The following is a 22,979-nucleotide window of genomic DNA, read 5'->3' as shown; positions in this document are numbered from 1 at the left end:
CATAACAACCTGGAGCTGAACATACTGAAACCTGTGGAGACGACAGTGGATTTCAGGAGGAGCCCCCCGACACCATACACAATAGCAATGTCTCTGCTGGGGAAGCCTTCAGGCTTCTGGGATCCACCATCCTGAATATAAAGTGGACATCCAGCATAGACACCATAAGGAAAAAGGACAAGTAGAGGATGTACTTACTGTGCCAGCTATAGAACACTGTTTTAGTGTCTAGTTTTCTTTGTGTGAAGTCTCTTTCCATTGCCGTCACTATGATGAACACTTAACACCAGTCACATAGTGTCAGATATAATCCCTGTGCAATAACCTTGTAACACTAACATCCACGGTACCTGTAAATGATATACTTTTATAGTTTAAATACAAACTGTTTTTATCATGTACTAACCAATAGAAATCCAAGCACACTATCTATACACTGTCTATACTGTTGTCATATCCACCTAAACCATTTAAATAAAGTAACCTGTTACATTAATCATTTCATAATAATTCTAGCATCCTTTGCACTCTGCACCATTGCACTGCTGTCTTACTGTTTATTGTAGTATGCTATGTTGTTGTGTGTGCATATATATATATATATATATAGATACATTTTGAATATATATTTATATCTGTGCATGGTAGTTAAATGTCTATGTTTACCTTGTCCAACTTTGCTTGATTTATTTCTATTATTTTTGTGGGATACTATACAATGAGGTTTTATGACATTTTTATGGCATACTATTCTGTGACATTTTTATAGTGTACTATAAACCATTATCACAGTGATATTTCAGTTATCATTATTAAAACCAGACTAATAATTAATCATTTATAGCGCTCAATTTAAAACAGACTTTATAAATTGCATTACATAATTCATTAAAAAAAAAACAAAGATCATTAACGGGGAAATAATGGCATAAATGTCATTAAAAATGAATGATAAAATTCATCACTCTTAAATAATTTAAGATTAAATATATAAAGGCTTTGTAGACTGCAACAATGTTCAATCATTAAAATTGGCAAACAACCTAAATAAACAAGGTTTTACTACAAGGTTACATCTCTAGTCGTATGTTTTATGTCTACCTAATCAGCAAAAATGTAAAAGTATATAGTATGTCACAGAAAAACTTTCAAAAACAACATAGTATAGTGTACCATTTAAAACTTCATTAAAAATGTCTAAGTAAAAAATATTAGTATATGATGTGCCATTAATAATTTAATTTAAAAGGTCATGGTATAGTACTTCATAACAATGTCAAACATGTCATAGTATAGTATGTCATGAAAAAGTCATAGAACATGTCATACTATAGTTTGTCATATTAAATTCATAAAAATATAGTATGTCATAAAAATATCATTGTATAAAATGTCATAAAATGTCATAGTATATTATGACATACAAAGTTCATAAAATAGTATGCCATAAAAATGTCATATAAAAAATGATTCAATGGAAATGTCATACAAATGTCAATTATAGTATGCCATAAAAATGTCAAAGTATAGTATGCCATAACAATTTTGAAGAAAAATGTCATCATATGGTATGGCATAAAAATCACTCATGTAACCGTCTAGAACTCGAAGTGGTGAAGAGGTCTTAAAATGTACGGAAAGGGTCTTTAAAAAGTATTAAAAGCTACTTTTGTATTCCCGCATATATCCTGTAAATGGTTGAAATACATAGTTGACACTAAGAGTAATGGATAAAAAGTGAAATGACGAAGTACAAATAGAAGTACTCATTCAAAATGACCTGACCAAGTTACAGTTCAATTGTATAAAAATATTATCCTAAGTGTATCCACTTTTCTATAATCAATTGTGCTAAATAACCCGTTTAAAATCAATTCACAGAGCACATTTGGAACAAGACGGATGGTTTTAATTGAAGACCATCTGTAAAAAAAATGTTGGAAAACATTGGCATACAGAATTTCAACATTGAATGCAGATAGCAGAAACAGTGGGCAAATGAGACAAGATGCATAAAATAGTAAATTGTTTTATTCTTTTTTTAACCATGCCACCGAACACTGACGCATACAGAGTTGTGCCTGAATCCACACTGAGAAAACACTTTCACACACTGTGTTACAAAGCTGTAATGAAGAGGGATTTTACTGCACACATGGCAAGAAGAACAACCCTGATTGGATACCAGGTCGAGCTTTGATCTGGCCCTGAGGTAGACAGACATTGACATAATCTAAACAATGCTAATCACATCCTTCTAGGACACATCAAATAAAAGGACATCTGTATTATCACAACATAGAAAGATCAAAGAAAAAAAAACCCTTTTCAAACAAAAGTGCTCTGTTTCTTTTGGTCCACCAAGGAAATCCATTTATAGTGCATGTTCATGTAGAATAGATACAGTGAATGTGTGTTTTCATGGCACTGAGTGTTGTTGGCTACTTAAGAAGGCATTGGTAATGCCCACAGACGCCAAGATTTGCTGTACACACTGTTTTCATCCAAAGACCTCAGTCCATTGTCACTTCGAAGGGGAACAATTTGATGCAAGTTTCAAGCAATTGTGAAGTAAAAAGTACACGCTTGAGTATCAGCCGCTATCACAGTATGTTGCTTCCAGTTGCAATTTTTCAGACAAAGTGGATCTACATGGCAGTCTATCTTTAATTAAGTAACAATAAACAAACACCCAGAAACAACTACCAATAGCACAGACCCATGTACTCAAGCACATCAATGCTCTACTTATAAAAGAGGCACAAGGGAGGGATCTTGATCAAACCAGAGACTTATAAAACACACACATTAAGATGTTTCTCAAATCATACCAAATGTAAACAGATAGCAAATTACTGTAATACAAAAATACAACATGTTTAAATCTATAAGGCCTGTTTTAGGCTCACATAAGGGAATAACATAACATGACAATTTGTACATTACAGCTACACTACAACTGACAATAACCTGCTCATAGTGATTCAATGTCAGAATTTTCTTTTCATGTTTTTATAAAAAAAACAGCAACTTCTTTTCATGTTTTCATTTCCTCCTAGAAAATTCTGATCTGTGATTTTATAAGACATGTATATATAGTTACTGATAAAAAACTACACATAAAAGCCATGTTGAGGCTGTTTTTTTTCCACACTGCTTGTCCATTTAAATTATGTATTTGTTAGAAAATTAAAAACTACTGATGACTGAATAATTTGCAGTAGATTTAAAAGTGAGGAGAGGTAGAGCTCGCTCTACTAGAAATCATCCCAAGAGACACCGTGATGAAAACCAGCACATATTTGGTAACAAATAAACAACATATAAATAGCAAAACCGGTTACATTGCAAGATAAACTCAAATTGTAAGCCAGCTACCTCGAAACAATAACATCCACTGCAAAAAAAAAGACAAGGCAATTAAAGAGATCAAGCTTATGAGGTCAAAACGTGGCAGCCATTCAAGTAACACATGCAGAAAATAAAGAACTCCAAAACAAAAATCCAACAGCAGAAAATAAAAGTCACGAGAGTTTAGGAGAGAAAATGTTGCAAAGTTCAGCCAATCGAGCCTTTGTGGAATTTTTATTCAACATCTACTGCACAATCATAGAAGACGACTCAGGTTGTCTGATGGTTTAGCAATCAATCAATCAATCAATCAACAATCTCCTGCTACACATACAGGTCAGCAGTTGACTTTAACCACAGTGGATCCATTACAGATACAGTTATTATCAAAACTGTGTGTGTGTGGAGAGTGTGTGTGTGCACTAGGGCTGAAACAATAAGTCCTCAGGAAACTCATTGTCAACCATTTGTGTGTTTGAGTCTTTTTTCAGGGAGAAAATACTAAATATTCAGTAAAATGTGAGAATTTACTGCTTTTCTCCGTTTTATAGTGGTTATTTGAAGATGTCACCAAAATGTGACTACATGACATGACTAAATGATTCAACACTTAGTCGTAAAATATTATCTGATTCATAATGAAACTAATCATTAGTTGCAGCCCCAGTGTGTACACACGTTTGTTTTCGTGCTTGCATGTCTCTGTTGTCTGGTAAAAACCTTGTATCTCCCAGACCGACAACTTCACACAATGCATTTTTCAGTTTATCCAAAAAGAGTCTGAAATATAATTTTTTAAATCCACAGAGACACATATAATCTTTCAGCAAGAAAAAACAGCAACACTGGAGTTACGAGGTTTTCACCCAACAGTGATAGTGTGTGTGTGTGTGTGTGTGTGTGTGTGTGTGTGTGTGTGTGTGTGTGTGTGTGTGTGTGTGCGTGTGCGTGTGCGTGTGCGTGCGTGGGGTCCAAGTCCTGCTCAGACATAACAGACGTACAGGTAAGTCTTTTCTATCCTCCAGTCCGCCGGCACATCCTCCGGTTTGTGGCCCTTCATGTGCTTCTGCATGGCGGCCAGGCTCGGGCAGAAGTCCTGGCAGATGGTGCACTGGTACGGAGACGCTCCGTTGTGAGTGCGCAGGTGCTTGATCATAGCCGAGTAGTCTCTGGACCGTTGGTGACACAGCTTACACTCAAATGGCTTCTCACCTGAAAAATTCAACAATACAGCATTAACCTTGTAGACCCGGAGCCAGAGGGCCCGCCAGGTGAAACGGGACTCACCTCTATTTCAGTCCACTGTACTTCATGTGGTATTGTGTGGTTGGTGTGAGTGGTTGTGCGGCAGGATTAGACCTATATCGGTTTGCCAATTAGATATTGGCCAGTCAGCGTCATCCACCACAAATACGACAGAGGCTTCTCTCTGACCTCAGCAAGGAATCAGGTAGCAGTCAGTCAAATGTAACCTGACATAAACGTTAGACCTGTTGCACATCTTAATGATATATTCCAATGGTTTAATAGGGTTTTATAAATAGAGTTATTTCATTTAAAGGCACTCTGTAAGTTTCATCTTCCATAAAATTGCTTCAAAAGCTATTAAGTGGTTATTATTATTTACTGTATTTAGTCCCAATTTCAACAGAATTTTGAATGCCCTTTTTTTTACTCAAAGAATAAGATATTTGTCATTTTAGCTGTAAAAATGTTTTAAAAACTGCCATTATTCTATGTTTTTCCTTTTGTCAACATTACCACAAAAAGACCAAAAACATAAATGCATTAGTCTGACACTTAATATTTTCCGACTTCCCTACCCTGTCTGTGGAACTCAGCCCAAAGCCAATTTGTTCCGAGAGAAGACGTAAATCTTTAAAATAGGTCACAAGAATATAGGGTTGCAATAAAAAAAAAAGGGCTATGCAATATTCTTAAACATCCGGGCACTGTAGTTTTTAACAAATGTTACTCAAACAGAAGTAAAAGTGCATTTGTGGAGGACTACTTTAAGCTGCGTATTAATACACATTAAGTGAGTATGAGCACGGTGTATGTGGCACTGAGTCAAATTAAACTACGTTGGCGTTTGGAAGAATAAGATATACACACTTGTCATTGATATCAACAAATAAAGCAATATTCTAGTCTTTTAAATTTAAAGATATTGAATAAAGCTACGAAATCACCCCTATTATTAGCACCTGCGCTTCTGTGTGTGCGAGTGTGTTTTTGTCTCTGAACTCTCACCTGTATGTACACGGTAGTGAGTTTCTAGCTGGTGTTTAAGGCTGAACCTCTTCCCACAGCCGTTGCACTCATAAGGCTTCTCTCCTGTGTGGATGCGTTTATGGCCCCTCAGCGTGCCGTCGTCTCTGAAACAGCTCCCGCAGAATTCACACTCAAACGGGTGATCGCCTGAAAACACAAATGTGTCACAACACCAACAAAGCCCATTATCGTGAGAGGCATTAAAGGCCGACTTCATCCTTGGCACGACATTGTATGGGCGCAGATGTAGCTGCGTAGGTCAAATAGTCACAGAGCCCTTTCTGCACATGCATATCAAGCGGCGAAATAATGTTCTTTCAGACGTTGCTAATGTTATGACATGAGAACACTCCTCTTGGCTGTCTGCTAATAGCTAATAAAAGTCCTTAAGGCATGTACGGCTCTGTTCTCTATACTGTAGTTAATCTATTTCTCTCCTAGGCTGAGGGTTTGACTCATCTCCAATGACCTATGTGCCTCATTATCTCAGTGTCCACAGCAACAGCCAAGTCAGAGGATACATTGCTCTCCTCATTACAGGCCGATTCTCCCCAATCCCCCACCCCACTGTGGAGCAGATGACATTTACAAAATGTTACTTCCAAGCAGAATGGCATACAAACAAGATACGCTGCCATGGCCAAAACTCCCTTCACTTCTGTCTCTTCACATCAATTATGTATTTCTCCTGTCTAGACATCAAGCCATCCTGACAGCTGGGAGTGTTATTTAAGGTAAAAGAAGAAAGGGGGACATCTTTTCAGTAAATATCTCTCTGTCTCCTGCGGCACTAAGACTCACCCTTGGTAGAACACACAGACAAGTCATTTCCATTTGCTTTTCCTTCAATATTTATTTGGGTTTCCTCTATCATTTTGGGTGAACCACACTAGAACTGACAGCCATGAATTGCAGAAGCCCAAAGGCTGTCTAAGAACCCAAAATATAAACAGGATGAAATTGCCCAAAATATGCACCGGCCATAACGGTACAGTGCTGTCATCAGAGAGGTGAGTCATCTTATAGAGAAGTGAATAAGAGGGTGGGAAAGGATGCATGCAAATTGACTTAAACCTTAAAGCCAGTAACCTAAGGAAATGAACCCATATACAAAAATAAATACAGCAGTCTCTTTTACAACACATGCATGCGTTTGACACTGCATGCCTGTACGCTATAGACGACGACGATGGTGCAAATGATCCGTCTCTTACCCGTGTGTGAGCGCAAGTGTCTTTTGAGGGTAGTGTGGCTGGGGAAAGGGCGCTCACAGTGGCTACAGATGTAGCTGTGCATGCCTGCATGGACCTCCATGTGCTGCTGCAGGGCCTTCTGGGTCTGGAAGCGCTTTGCACACAGCAGACAGAACACCGCCATGTCAGTCCCTGGAGAACGCACAAGACACAGACGCACAGTTATTTCAGTACCATACACAGACAGGGCCTTAAGTGGGGAAACTGGGTCACTTCAACTTTGTGTGAGTCCTCTGAGGGAAAAGCTTCTTTCAAAGAGCAAGTGCCTCTACCTAAACTAACTCCCCTAAAAGCCCAGAGGCACTTTCAACTGCAAGTCTTTATACGTTCTATTTTAAACCATGAAAGTCATTGTTTTCTTTAAGAATTTCCCACACAATGCACAGCATGCCAATCACACAATCAATGGCTGCTTCCTGGTGTGTTAGATGTGTAATTATTCTCTTCATTCCCCATCAGGAGTCAGCTCCAGCCTGTGAAGTCCTCTGTCTCTGTGCTCAAAGAGCGGCTGATAGTAGCTCCACCCTAAATGATGCCTACACTATGCGCTCTGTGCAGAATGTTAAGTAGTGATATCAAGCCATTAAAGGCAGGACTGCAGGAAAAAACACAATCCAGTTTAATCCTGTGTGTGACCTGGCATCTCTTTGGGGCTGCTTTCCTGTTGCACGGTGTGGAGAGGAATACAGATGGGGAGTCGCTGGCAAAGTAGCTCAAGTCAAAATGGCAATGTGAAGAAGATCCATTGGCTGTCATACAGTCAACACTTGATCTACATGCTGTGTACGCCAGCACTCAAATCCATTCTGACAATCACACCGATGCAAATTCATATACGCGGTCAGACTAAGGGACTGGTTAATCAGCTGCATTGGACATAATGTGCATGTCCTGGAGAGTGAGGCTTTAATGTGAGATTATGAGGTCCTTATTTCTCTGTCTGTTCAGGATGCAGATCATTTACAATGCTAGCAGGTCCCATTGCTCCTGACTCAGATTCAATCAGACATCTCCAGTGGAGGATCATTAGTAAACAGAGGACTGTGCCAGCACTTCATTGGAATTCAAGTGGGGTTGCTGTGTCGCATTTAAAATGCAGTCTGATGAGGTCCACTAAATCAAATCATTTGTTACTGTTATTGAAGTGCCTTGAGGCAACTGGCAATTAAATTGGAATTAACGCAGGGAAAGGGATACAGCACACTCATACTAAGAGGGAAGAGTGTCAGACTCTTGCTTTAGGTTCAATCAAGTTAACAGACAAGCCTGTTAAAAGTAGAAAGAAAAAGAAACAAATCAAGCAAATTCACATTTTCTGAGATAAATCAGAAACATTCACCGTGCATTGTTTACTAATCCATGTATCACAATTTTCTCACACAAAGCAAGGCGCTGTTTTAGACTTCACATTTCACAGATAAGTATAATTTGGCATAGAAGCACAAAACCTCATCATTGAAATGATGGTGCTTCTTTTTGATCCTGGTTTTGAAATGTTCACTAATAGAACTGATTATTTGTAATCATTAACAGAAAGAAGACAGGATGAAAGACATTCCCTGATCTTAACAATCCTGCGTAGAGGCGATCCGGCGGACTCAACTGCACCTGTTCAGAGGCTTTAGCCTCTGGACTTTTGCACAAAGGGAACACAATGAGGTTCAGGCCCTCATTGACCAAGCACATTAGTCATAGGCTCCTCACGTAACTCCTACAATCCCTGTCTTTATGCTGTCGCCTAATGACCAAGGCCCTTTCTCAACCACGGATCACAATATTTTAGTTGAAAACAAAAGGCTCTCCATTCTCAACGCCTCTGCGCCCTGCCCACTCCCCTTATCCGCTGACCATACAGGAAATCCTTTCACAGTCTGACCAGCTTCACTTTCTGCCTGAGTCATACCTAACTAATGCCAGTGCACTATGCAACTGTTGAGTCGGGATTATGATCCATCTAAAAAAAGAAAAAAGAAAAAAGACTAAAGGCATTTAAAAAGCCCAAAATGCAGTCTTTGCATGACCTGTGATGTGGAAGCCTTGATGCACTTTAACCAGTAACTCTTGTAATATTTGCTGCAGCCAGCAGGGGGAGTGCTTTCTGTTCCAATGTGTCCTGGATACTTCAGCTGCAGGCAGAGCGGAGCAGAGCAGAGCCCTCAGCCAGCCGAATAACACATTAACCACCTTGTAGATACTTCAAAGCTACTTTAATCATGCTTCCTCCACTCTCTCTTTATTAGCTATCATACATTGTAAATGCGTGTTTCAATGCAGCCTGCGTACTTTGTTTAACATCCCAGTTTCTTTGTGGAGGTTAAACCGTTACTCCCTGACACACTCGCAGACTCTCACAGATGTATATCCTGATCCTTCTGTCACCACCAATACTGAAACTTGAGTAAAGAAATATGACAAATATTCTGTCACAAGAATCTCACTCTTGATCTCGGGTTGACACACGGTGACAACAGCTCAGCAGTCGCTTTCGGTTTGATTCTGCGCAACCGAATGCCGAAAATAAAAATAACAAATAATATCTTGAAGTGTAAACAAAAACCTTTCAGAGGCAAGGAAGTGTTTGTGTGCGTTAGTGGTGGCATTTCGCCGCGCTGCGCTCTGTTAACTTTTCAAAGAAAAAGGATTTGCAGTTGTAGAGTTTTCCAGTAAGCTTTGGTAATAAGTGTAGAGGAGCTTCTTTATGAGAGAATAAGCCCTAAAGTTGGCTGTCATTGCCCCCTGCTTTCTCACCCTTAACCAGACAATGGGTTTGGGATTTGGGTTTTAAGGCACAGGATGACCCCTGACCCTTGGCCCTCAATGGGGTAAATACCATGTAATCAATGGTATTCCTCAAAGGCCGGAGAGTCGACTGGGCATTGTGTTTAGTGGGAGGGAGCCATAACAGAGGGAATAATGATTTACTTTCAGGCAAATCTGCTATGAGGCAGAAAATATAAACATTTACTGTCAGCATTATATTACTGAGCTGCTTGTCTACGGCACAATTAGGTTAGTAATTCAGGACGGTTTGAGGTTGCTATGCTATTTCAGCATATCTCCACTAAGACCTTCTGTATGCTCATGTGATTTAACATGGTCTGCCTTCATACATCTGCCACTTATTCAGTCCAACCGAGGTGGGAGCCAGCCACGCTCTCACGCTGCCTAAGAAACAAAACCATGTGTCTAGGCAACCAGATAGGATCATGGTCCTTGTTGGGGTGAAGTGTTCAAGCTAATCCCTTCATTCACAAATAAGCGCAGCCTGTTTCTTTTCAAGCGGCAAACAAAAGTTTTCCCACCCTGAGAATCTGGGAGTAAACCCACTGCAAATTGAACAAGAGATTGTATTCAGTCACGACTGCAAATCTGTATAATTTCTTCTGTGTTAATCTTAACTTTAGTGTCCGCAGCCCAGCAATTAAACTGATTGATTTGTGAATAATTTCTCTTTAACATGTGCTGAAATATATGGAAACAAAACATTTCATTTGAACTGCATTATTTAAATAAAAGCTTGCACAATTTGATCTAATAAGGTTATTTGTTTGAGTAAATTGAGAATGACAGGCAAGTCAAAGCTAAGCAAATCTTCTGCTGCCCTAGAAAGGGGCGAGGAATTTCACACAGATTTTACAATTTACAACATTACATCATAGCTGTTCATGTCCACTAGCTAGAGTATGCAATGTGAAGACACTATAAGCTATGTCCTAAGGGTGCTTAGCGTATATACTGTGTGCTCACTGATATCACCCAGTTAAACATACACAGTCATGCAAGACCTCACATGACACTGTACTGTCTGTGTTCATGCCGACAGGCCCCTGTAGTTGTGGCGGCTGGAGAAGCACATACACAAACACTACAGTACCTCAAACAACCCCGGGCGCTCATCTGCAGCCTGCTAATCTACCCGAGTGAGGAACAACCGACTTAATAATTAATGCAACAAGAGATACGTTGCTCGTGTTTAACCACCATTCCATGGATCGGTTCATTGAGGTCACACGTTGGTTCACTCGCCTAGATTCCTAGAACGTTTACAATATTTTCTTTATCTGCTGTATTTCACTCCACGTGAAAATGTCAGGGCATCCCGGGGCTTTGTGTATCATGACAGTGAGTGCAAATAAATACTGGGTGCCCAATGGCCAAACAGAGCATAGTTCAATTCAGTTTAAGGCTTGTATGAATTACAGCTGGGTACTAACAGAAGGGTGCAGTATGATGACGAACACACAATTAGGCGAGCTAAAGGGTCTGCATTATAAAGGCCGGGCTGTATCTGAATGAACTACTGGACTGTTTAATTAAGACTCGGACAGAAGGTGATATTATTCCCTTGATGAAGCAGTCTGTAAAGTGTGGAAACAGTGCAGCTGTTGTGAGTACACAAAGGCAGCACTCTTATGGCCTTTGCCTTGAAGGCAAGGTGGCGAAATGGTCAGCCAGCATGTCTTCAAGCATATACAGTCAATTTCTGCGCCTGCTGTAGATAAGCTACAGTCTTGGGTTTTCCAAAAATTTAGAGCTCGGTGCCCCAGAGCCCTTGACTTGCTCTGATGAAACAAACCCCTTTGTTGTTAGAGCAATTCGGAGACAGATCCATTATTTTATTTTCGGCACTGACAAGTAGGTCAGAGGAGACTATGACAGTGCTGTGGTGAGGAGTAAACAGCAGCACATGATGTTGTTTTCCTCTCAGTCCTGGCATCCAACACCAGCAGCAATCCTCTTGCCCTCAGGAAGTCCTCACATACCCCCTACCCCCTTCCCTTCCAACAGTCCACCCTGCCCCCAAATCCCCCACCCCCCCTTTGATCTCTAACAACCCACGGCCATTCACCTCTGACATATCAAAATAGCTTAAGAGACTTTCACTGTAGCCAGTGTTGCCAAATTGCTTCAGAGTAAGGTCTCCCAAAAGTAATATTATTTGCCTTCCAGAGGAGGTGGGCAGCAGTGCTGCAGCTGCTGAGGTCTGACAAGTGTTAATCTGCTAAGAAGAAACTCATTTGGCTCAATGGTTATGCCACATGGCAAATTAAAGCCGAGGAAGCGGCACAATCGGCCCTGAAAGATCCTATGTTTTAAGAGAACTCAAATGCAGGTTATATTTAGTTGTAATATAGTTGGAGCATATCCTAGACACAGCTAATTAAATTACCTGTAGCTCATGTCAGCGTTGGCTTCAGAGCTACAATAGGAGTCAATGAAAAGGGTCATGCGTCACAGCAGAGCGAGCTGAGATCACGACAAAATGAGAGAGTAATGCCCTCCTGTACCCTGCTCTGGATACACTGCCAAGCTGAAACCGAGCTCTGGATGTTTACAACTTGGGGAGATGAGGGTAGAAACTTCTGGGCACCGTTAACACCCCTCCATGTCCACATCCATTAAGTATTCATACTGTGTGTGCCACCTGGAGTTACAGTTACATGCCAATGCTCCTGAGAGGGTTATCACCTTTCTCTGACAGTAGCAGAAAAGGTGTGGATTCAGACACTGTCAGGCATATGTATCGTCTGACAACAATGCAGCTTTTATTCACAGTTGGAGTTTTGAGTCAAACAACTGTTGTTATGTCTTTCTCACTTCAAGCTAATGGGATAATATTCAAGAGTAAAGCGCCTCTTCCCTACAAGGCATGCTCATTAAGGCTTTACAGGTTGTCAATAATGAGCTTATCAAAGACAATGATCAAGGCTTAAGAACTGGCTTCATATTTCACTGATCATGTGGTGTTTATTATTATAGTGTTGAAAAACTGGGTCATGGCCTTTTTTGTCCTCTTTAAAATAGAGCTGCAACTAACCAATATTTATAATATCAATTCATCTGCCTCATTATTGTTTATTATTTTCCTGATTAATGTATCAATCTTTTGTTCTATAAAATGTTGGACAGAAGTAAAAACACGCCCATGATCATTTTCCAGAGCCCAAGGGGATGTCTTCCAACCGAGACTCCAAAAGCCCAAACATATTAATTTTACTATCAAAGAAGGATAAGAAAAGCAGAAGGAAATGGACATTAGAGAGGTTGGTCGTAAATATTTTTATTTTTTGCTAAAAAATTACTTAAAGCTAAAAAAACAATGCAAGAAACTTCAAAATCCTTATATTTATTTATTTCTATGGATTATAACTGATGCACTGATGTACATTGTGTTAGCTAGTGTTGAGTTTCACCTGGCCCTCACAGGTAATACAGTTGATGGAGAAAGTATTAATTATTTTCTTATTACCATTAAAAAGGTCTTTACTGACGACTTATAAACCTTTCATAACTCTAATAATAATCAAGTGGCACCAGAAGTAATAATAACACTAATACAAATACTTATTGATTTAAAAAAGCCTAGTCTTAAAGCCCATTAGTTTTTTACTTGACTTTATAAATTAGCTTCTATTTAATAGGTTGTCCACTTAATTTCTCCTAGTTTCCCTTTTCCTCTTCCTATAAAGCACTTTGCTACTGCTTGCTTGCTTCTGACAATATAGAAGTCTGGTAATGTGCTTTTTAAGAATTGATTTAAAAGGAAGAAAACGTGACTTCAGCTCTTCACGCAAGTTGTTCCAAACTCTAAAGAGTTCGTGTAGCGAAAAAACCCACAACTTTTAAGATGAAAACAATTGGATTCATCCTGATGCCAACTGTTAATGCAAGATATTTAGCACAGTCACAAGAAGAGGTTGTACAAACATTTGAGAATATAAAAAAACAAAAACAAAGTGTTCATCTTGTTGTTGAGTGTGAGGTAAATAATTCCACACGCAGGAGGTGAGGATGGTATGTCTGTGAAACTGTAATGCTGGCGCTGTAAAGCTACATCTGTGGCAAAGTGGCATGCAGTGGGTTTGGATGCCAAGAGATATTAGTGGGTGATATGTGAGAGGGCCTCCCACTGCCATGTTGATAAATTATGGAGCATCATGACAGGAACAGTTTAACCCAGAGCCAGCATGACAGGCAAGTTTAGACCCATCACAAGTCCCGTAGTCACGGCTTACTTGACAGTTCAATGCATGCTGTCCAGGTTAGACATAATGTGTATTAGTGTGTGTGTGTGTGTGTGTGTGTGTGTTTTTTGTGAAGTACCTGTGTGTGTTTGCCTGTGGGCTTCCAGAGCATCCTCTGAGGAGAACGTTGCTCCACACTGATCACACACCAGCGCCTCTGCAGGAGCTGTGGATGAAATCAAATTCATGATAAGGTATCTTCATCAGACAGTTAACACAAACATGCGTGTTCATAATTGTAGAGTAAGTCAGTTAATTCGGCATTTCAAAGAGAGCTGTGGAAAAAGGCAACAAGATGGGAACAAAGGCGCCTAAATTCAAAAGTCACCAGAGAGACACCCTTGTGCTTTTCAGGTGTTAACACAAGGAAGTGAATGCGCAGAGTACAATGGAGCAGAGGAAAGCGCAATAAAAACACAACTCAGGACGAACAAAAGCACCAGACAGGGTGCAACGGCCCTTCTTCTTGACAGAAAAGAGCCGAGCTGAAGAGTTTTATTTACCGTGCCCTGTTATCAGTCTCTGAACAGTGAGCAGACTGTCTGCCTGAGAGGCCACAGAAGGACTGGGTGTTCTCTCTACAGCAGACGCTACCGCCTGCGGCACATCACTTTATCAAAAAAAACAAAACACTTCAGAGTCAACACCCCAAATCCCATTGCATGCACTGTAACTACAGTTCCCAGTTCACCTTTGGAATGCCCTTGTCTATTCTGATGAAGACATGAAAGAGACAAGTATGCATACTGCTCGCAGAAATATTCCATCCTTGTTCTGCACTCACCTCACACCTGCACAGACAGACACATAGGACAAGATATGCGCGCAACACACACACGCACACGCACACACACACACACACGCACGCACACACACACACACGCGCACACACACAGCTGTTTGGATGTGGGTTGGCTCTCACAGAGATGTAAATCGGTTGCAGATCCATACTGGCCCAGGGCTCATTCACTGATCTATTTTCTGCTCAGCTGGCTTTAAATGAAGTTAAAATGACTCATTAAAACACCCACAAGCTTTGGGAACTCTGAACGCTCTAGCCTAAATGTGGTCCTCTTTCAACTCTTACGATGCCTCTATACACAGACACTGTGCCACTGTTCCTTAGCGCTGAACACAAATAACAAAAAAGCCCCAATCTGTTCATTTCTAAAAACAACAATTTTTGAAAACAAACTGGTTACTGTTTTGGAATGGTGCGTTTTGTTACACGGAAGCAAAAATAAAACTTGGTGGCGAGTAGTCTTATATAGGCGTAACAGTAGAACAGTGTTGTAGATCCTGATGTTGTGTGACGCTGTCCAGTGTGGTGTGTTGTGTTGTGTGAGATTGTGTGATAAGGGAAGAAGAGAACATAGTGCATTGTCTTGTGCAGTCAAAGGCACGGAGTGTGCTCTCATCCATAAACCATCAAACTGTCTCCAGACGCGGCTGCAATCGTCCTCCATCAAAACACTTTGTCTGGCATACCAAAATAAGAGCCAGCATCGAGCTGAATACCAAATCAGCCCATTAGAGCAGTGGAGCACTCGCTCCTTAGCAACCAGCGGGATCTAAGGCTGCTATACCGAAATACACAGTGACAAAGAAATGAGATCCACATCTCTTTTTTTTTGGGTGGTATTATGGGTTGACACATTGGGATGGGGAGTTTATGCAAAAATTCAAATTAGGTTAAAGGTGCTGCTGTTGATGTCACTGCGAATTGAAAATCAAAGCGTGTTGTCGAAGGTCTACGAGTGATGCAAGACAAAATGTGTGTTTAGGCGCATGTGGAGGGTTTGCAGGGACGACTCAGGTGAAGTTTAAAGAAGCAGATTCTCTCTCATCTGTCAGCAGTATGTCAGTCCCAAACAATCCTCAGAGAGAGAAGGCGGAGAGGACAGGGACCTCGCCTTGTCTATACACATATTCCAACTGAGGTTTCTGTTTCTGTTTCATTTTTAGTCCCTGATCCCCCCCCCCCCCCCCCCCTCAACCACCCCTCCCCCCTCTGCTCCTCTTTCTCTATTTTGGATAAAGTAGCTGGGAGAGCAGTCAGGTCTGATTAAGTCTGCATTTGGGTACAGTGTGTTCCTGGACACACATCTGCGAGCGAGCCATCACACACGCTTCGGAACACTGGCAGAACACCCAGGCCTGCCGGCAGCTGATGATGTCATCACTCAGAAGGGGCAGAGCTGGCGAGCCGCCAGAGTCTCCGAAAAAACACAGAAACGATTCAAATGGAGAGAGAAAGAGAGAGAGAGACTAGAGAGTGGCGGAGAGGAGAGGGCAGGGAGAGGTACACAGACCTAAGCATGGAAAAAAGAAAGCATGATCCAAGTATTCGGAGCAGCACTAACTGGTAGGAGGAGAAGGAGGAGGGGGGGGGGGGGGGGGGGGGGTTGTAGTATGAACAGGTGCATTTGAAAGGCCGCACTATCAAGAGGCTTCATAAGCACTGAATACTCTGAGATGAGATTGTGAGAGTTACTAAGTACCTGTGTGAGACAGCATGTGCATCCTTAGTCGCATGTTGTCCTGGAAGTGTTTGCCACAGTATTCACAGCCGTGGCCTTTCTCCTCGTTATGCAGCCTCCTGTGCAAAGACAAACACAAATGCGAGCGTGTTAACAGAGATGACAACAGAGCGAGAAAGCACTTGTGATAATAAAAGTATCTCGGTTCTGCGCCTTTTTTCTGCAAGGTCTCCCAAACCCAGAAGCATCATTGTCCTCGTAACAAGAGGAGCATGTTTTAATTCCGGCAAGAAATCCCTCGCTGAATGAAACATCATTAGTGTAAGAGGCCCTTGGAGTTGTGAATCACAACGCATGAATGCTAAAAGAACACAGACAATAGGATATCAGGCTAATTTCAGAGTGCAGACATACGCGTGCCTCCACCCGCCAGCACAGCAAGACACTGGGCACGCACACGAGAACACACACACGCTCCAGCATAACATGCACACACACACACATTCACGCAAACTCACGCCCCAGCATAGCATGCACACACACACACACACACACGCACACGCACACACACACACACACACACACACACACACACACACACACACTTCTCCTGTAACTGCAATGAGAAGGAGAAAAGACGATGATTCGCTGAAGCTCCGCCGGCAGCAAAACCTATCATATCATATCACACACATCCAAGCATGCAAGGCATCTGTACTGTTATCCTTATATCACCCTGCTAACAGTCTAAAAAGAGTCCACCATTAAACACACTCTGCGGTCAACATAAATGAGTCCTGAGATGTAACTTAGCACGCATGAAAACAACATTAACATATGATGGAGGAATAATTCTGGAGCTACATGCTCAGGAGCACTACAAACTTGTTTGATTGAAGAAAGATGATCCTTTACTTGAGCATTCATGTGAGACTTTTACTTTGGGTATCCTGATGGCCAGGCAGTCTGAGTCATCATCATAAAAGGCCCCACAAAAATAATTTAAAAAGGCAAAACACACCATATAAATTAATGGTATTATTTCAATTCCTAAAAAGGATTCAATGACAATAATTTATTTTAAGTAAAAAGAAATGAAGAATACTGAAAACACACATGCACAATGCTCCTATAATTAGCTTTATTAGCAGAGGTTTCAGTAACCTTTAAAAATGACCTGACCTTTTCATTTTGTTATGAAGGCATCTCCTTTAAAAATTATTGCATATTTCTAATTTCAATTTCTTTATTTTTACTATTTAAGAAAAACATTGCAACCAAATCTGTTTCATTTCCAAAGTTTTTCACACTAAGACGGTGCGAGAAGAAACTTCTCTAACAACTACAAAATGTCAATCTGCAGAGCAGGTGTATGCTCAGTGACCTGGTTACAGACCTACAGAAACTTCATTACATCCTTAAGCAGTGCCGCCAATGCAACTCCTTCAACCTGCGGACATCCGCCTGTCTCCATGAGTAAGCAGCGCGCATCACTAAATATCCCACAGGATGCTCTGTTTCACCGGGCGGTTTCAACACAACTCTGGAGCGGCACGAGGCTGAAATGTCAGCCACGGGCGCAGACAGGAAAAGGCTGCGATCCTAATCATGAGTTAACTGCATATTAGGACATTTGGCTCACAGATTGTCTTGTTTCTAATGATTAGGGATGAGTCAAACACTGCCAAGCATGCACAATTATAAACATGTGCAATCAAGTTAATGAGAAATGCCATTGAGATAGGCTGTAACTTTTTGTGTACGATGACGAAATCTAAACTGACAGGCTGGAGAATAAAGGAGGAACGAACAAAAAACAACAGAGCAGGACGTGAAGCAGAAGTTATCCATCATCTAGCTGAGGCGTCCAGCCCGGTCCCTGCTGAGCGGCTCCTCTCTACTGATGCAAAGGAATGCATATCAAATACCCTGGGAGACAGCCTGTTGTGCGAGGCACGCTTCTGCACAAATAATCAAACAGAATTTAGAAAATAAGGCTTTGTAAATAACAGCGTTACGCGACACCAAGGCCTCTTTATATCAAATCCCTCACAAAGACCCGATTCAAAACTTCCCAAGACATCTCACTGTTAAGACATGAGTGCAGGTGTCCCTGAGAATAAATTTACATATTTGCTGTTGCTCCTTCCAGCTCATAGTATTTTAACGTTATGTGTCCGGCGCTTTTCCTGACAGCATAATCAACTACTTAGCTCACATTCATCATACCGCACACATGCACCTGCACATCCCTCACATCTTTTATTACACGCAACATATATTTGTCAGACGAAATGTTGAGCAGTGAGTGTAGCAGTGTTATGAACTGGATATCAATTGTCTTTTTGTTTAATTTTCCATTACTCAAGATACTAAAATAGATTTAAAATGTACTGTAATGCTTCAGAAAAGGTGGTGTTGATGGATGTTTTGTGCATGTTACCTGTGCTGCTCCATGGCCTGCCTGCTGTGTAGCTGAAGCCCACACTCGCTACAACACTGCTGGCCTTGAGCCTGGCCCTCGTGCCTCATCCCTGCTGCAAACTGGCCCAGCCTGCTGAGGAGCTCCCTGTGCAACAAGCCTTGATGCAGTAGGCCGCCGTAGGCCCTCGGATCCAGCGGGACGCCCAGGGACGGGGCCACTGAAACTGACACTGGCAGCATCCCCTCCCCTGTGTGGTTGGAGGGCACAGAGTAAATGGAGGCCAGATGTTTCTCCGAGATCCCGGGGAAACAGTCGAGAGAGTTCCCCACTATTTGGCCTCCGTCTTCGGGGCCTGTGTGCATCTCTCGGGCGCTGGTGATCACGCTGCCTCTCAGTGGAGTCCCCGGGCCGTCGTCTCTGGGATGGTCTGACATGCAGCTTCCCTCCCCGGCGCTGGAGGACCTGCCCTCGCAGCCGCTGGCGTCATCTACCTGCATGCTCTCTGATTTTATTCTTCTGCCTGGATCCAGAGACAAGGTTTGGGATGACTCTGCACTGCGACGCTGAGGCTGCTGGGAACTCTCCATATCGACCTCCGTGTCCAGCTTGGGGCTCAAATCAGAAGCCGCCTCGGGCCCTTGTGCCGGGAGAGTTCCCCTCCGTCATGTGGTACAGCGCCAGGTGGTGTAGAGCGGTGGGACTGATGCGGTTGGGTCCGTCCTGTATGGAATGCTTCTTGGACATCAACATGTGCCTCCAGTGCCTGGCCCGGCTGTGGTCACTGGGGTCCGCGGAGCTGTGAGTCCTCACCGACACCTCCTCGGTCTCCTCCGCCTGGATGGTCTCCAGCACCTTCAGGCACTGCTCCTCCAGGTACTCTATCTCCAGGATCTCAGCGGCGTACAGCAGGTCATCCAGGTCCTCGGCCGTGGCCTGGAGCGAGGCGGTGTAGGCGTACTCCAGGATCTGCTGGAAGGTCTTGGGGGACAGGAAGTCCAGGGCGTAGCGTAAGCTGCTGCGGTGGAACAAGATCTCGAACATTTTGCTGGTGCAGGCCAGGACGGTGCGGTGCGCCGGGAACTCCTGCCCGTCCACCGTGATGATGACATCACACAAGGTTCCGGACAAACGCATCTGATTGGCCCGCTGCAGGAGCGTGCCGGGGTGAGTGGGATTGTGGAGCTGGAGCACACCCATGTTTGTCAGACCCGTATCCACTCGGACCTTTGCCGAGCCCACGCATGAGGTGTGGCTGTCCTGCCTGCTTCACTTGCCTTCAGCTGGTTGTAGGTCTGTGGTTTGGGTGGAGGGGGAGGGTAGAGGATCATTAGTGCCCTTCTCACTTTACAATGTGATGTAAAACGGTGAATAATTGCACTCCAGTGTACACTTTCATCCATGATCAATCAATAGGAATACTTTTTTTAAACAGTATAAATAAATATATAGCAAATTAAATATATTGCGTATATAAATATATCCCCACTTCAGGGGATTTTGTTCATGCACCCTACATGTTTACTTATTTTAATTAAGAACCAAAAGCAGACAACAGGTCGATAAGCACAAAGCAACAGTTTCTATTGCAGGTGATTAGTCTGAGGTCTCGTAGAGAGCGGTCACGTCGCTGTAATAACGTCTGCATACTGAGAGGTGACGGTTCAATTTATCAAGCAGCTCACACACACTCTCTCTCTCTCTCTCTCTCTCTCTCTCTCTCTCTCTCACACACACACACGCACACACGCACACGTGCCCTCAACAGGTAGGCTTGCTATTAACAAACGCCTTGAAGGGCTGATTAGTTCATTTAGGCTGAGCACGTTCATGATTAGTCGTGTTCAAGACAATTAAGCCGCTCTGTTAAAAATCCCTAAATAAGTTATAAAACTATCAAATTGACGAGAGCGTGGAAAAGAATCGCAATTCGGACTGAATACGTGTATTTTCACCACATTTAAATCCTTAAATGACAATCTGAGTGAAGATTAGACTCTGTATGATGATTTGTGTCGGACCACTCAGCAGCACCTCGAGTGATGCTGACAGGCTGCATCCTCAACTAACCGCAACATCAGAGCGCATCAGGTGCAGACGCACAATCTACATTTATTATACAAACACATTGCGACAAATTAACCCTCTCAACGCGCTTATTTACTGTCAGCACGGTGTTAAGAGGGGACGCGTGGTGTGCGAAAATAAAAGACCACAATCTATCCAAAAATAGTCCAATGATATGTCGCGCGACACAATCTGAGCTTGATCAAGTTTGTAAAATCCTAAATCAGGCTGCGGCCAAACTTGGGGTCGATTTCCACATGTCTGCTTTAAAACGATATTATAACAACCCGCCAAAAAACTGACATTATTTAAAATATGAATTGTTGAAATTAGTCTGAGACTGGAAAGTAGTTCATCGGAGCAGAATCCCCTGAAATGACCAGCAGAAATAGTAAAAGTGTCGGCTGTCACAGTTGATCTTACCTCTGTCTCCTAACGTCCTCCGCTGATTACCCAGGCAACATCATGGTTACACATTTCACAGTACCCGCTCCAAACTCAGTCCTGCTCCAAGTAAGCAAATCATCACCTAGCCACGACAGTCAAACCAGCAGGGGGAAAACAACACTTCCGGGGAGAACTTTCAAAGTAAAACCTGTCTCGAGAACCACGTGTTGAAACGTTTGCTAGTGTTATTTTGAAGAATAGTAAGAAAATAACGATCGATTTATTGATTTGTCTCGATGCTTTCGGTGTTTTATGTTAAGCACTTTGAATTGACTTGTAATAAATGTGCCTTGATGCCCAGTTAATAAGTATTACTGTTGCAGCCAGATTTAAGAATTTAAATGTTTTAATACATTCATTTGGTTTGCGAGAACTTTATGTTATAGTCAGTTTAAGACTCACATTAAAATAAAGATAAGACTTTGGAGTCAAAATGGTGATAGTGGATAATATTACACTATGACGTTATGTAGCTCTAATTGCTTCTAGTGTTGGAAAAATCAAGAACATTAAGCTCAACATTTGTGGTAACATTTGGTAGTGATGTCCTTTAGCACTGGAGGTGTTCCTGCAAAAATAGTGTAGAACAGGGATGGTCAAAAGTTTTACAATTATTTACAATTTACCAAATATTGAAGTAACAATCTGTTAAAAAAAAGCAATTATTTTCTTTTTTTGTTATTACAGCACAAATCATAAAAGATGCATTATACGTTTATGACGTAGAACAAGACAAACCTTTTTTGGTGGAGGTTGTCTGCCTCAACATAAATGTTTCCTTTTAAGTTTTTAACTTAGAGCTTATCCTAAATATGTTGTGTTGCTTACCTTCATTTTGATACAAAGTTATACTTGGATGAAGGAAGAAAATTCAGTTTAACTAATAAATCTATGCTGTTAGAACTGCCACAACATCTATGTAGAAAATACAAGGAATGAAAAATGTTTAGAGACACATTTGGAGAACACACTTTTTGTCTTTAAAGTCAACCAAAGATGTGGGAGTGGTTCTTTGGTGTGCAAGCAATGTTGGGCAACTGGGGGGAGGGGACCAAGAGTGACATAAATAAAACTTGTGTCTGACTGACGGACAGTGAGATGTTGAAAGACAACTTGTATTCTGCTACGGCGATCGTTTTAATTTGTGACATTTCAACAGATGGTTGCTAGATGGAAACAAAACGTTTAACTTTTTTGGAAGAAGATTTTCAGAACTACTAAGGCATCCTGGTGACCCTGTGTTTTAAGAGGTTGACCCATGAGGTCAACTGAGGTCAAGAATGTCAGTCCACAATAATGCACCCTTCCCCCTTCAGTCTCAGACATCTTTCAAATATTTGTTAACCCTTGAATACATTTTCTGTAATTTATATTCTTAACACGAGGGTCCAAATGTTGTTTCAGGAATTAACTCCTGGTGTTAAAAAATAATAATCATTTATTTCATTAATGTTGACTTAAAAGCAGACCCATTTTATGATACTTTACACTTGTATTCTACTGCATTTATTTAGTAGCTATAGTTAATAGCTACTTTACAGACTGATATTTACATAGAAAACATAAAGCATGATGTTAATGAAATACAAACCCCTGAGTTTAAATTAAACTGCACAACATGTTTTAAAATCTTTAAAATAAGCTCCACTTGGACCAGCTG

The 22,979-nt window shown here is 41.6% G+C and overlaps 1 protein-coding gene across 1 annotated transcript; it reads right to left on the bottom strand.

The window, feature by feature from the left end:
* Positions 1–1,889: 1,889 nt before the first annotated feature.
* On the bottom strand, positions 1,890–21,339 carry LOC115017810 (zinc finger and BTB domain-containing protein 16-A-like). The gene is given in 8 exon segments (XM_029446504.1): positions 1,890–4,563; positions 5,605–5,772; positions 6,840–7,010; positions 13,983–14,069; positions 16,405–16,502; positions 18,827–19,432; positions 19,434–20,069; positions 21,326–21,339. Coding segments are annotated over 8 exon segments (2,010 nt in total). The 3' UTR covers positions 1,890–4,333.
* Between the last annotated feature and the right edge of the window lie 1,640 nt (positions 21,340–22,979).

Source organism: Cottoperca gobio, chromosome 13 (assembly GCF_900634415.1).
Source record: "Cottoperca gobio chromosome 13, fCotGob3.1, whole genome shotgun sequence".
Taxonomy (NCBI): domain Eukaryota; kingdom Metazoa; phylum Chordata; class Actinopteri; order Perciformes; family Bovichtidae; genus Cottoperca; species Cottoperca gobio.
This window is presented reverse-complemented; position numbering and strand designations above follow the sequence as displayed.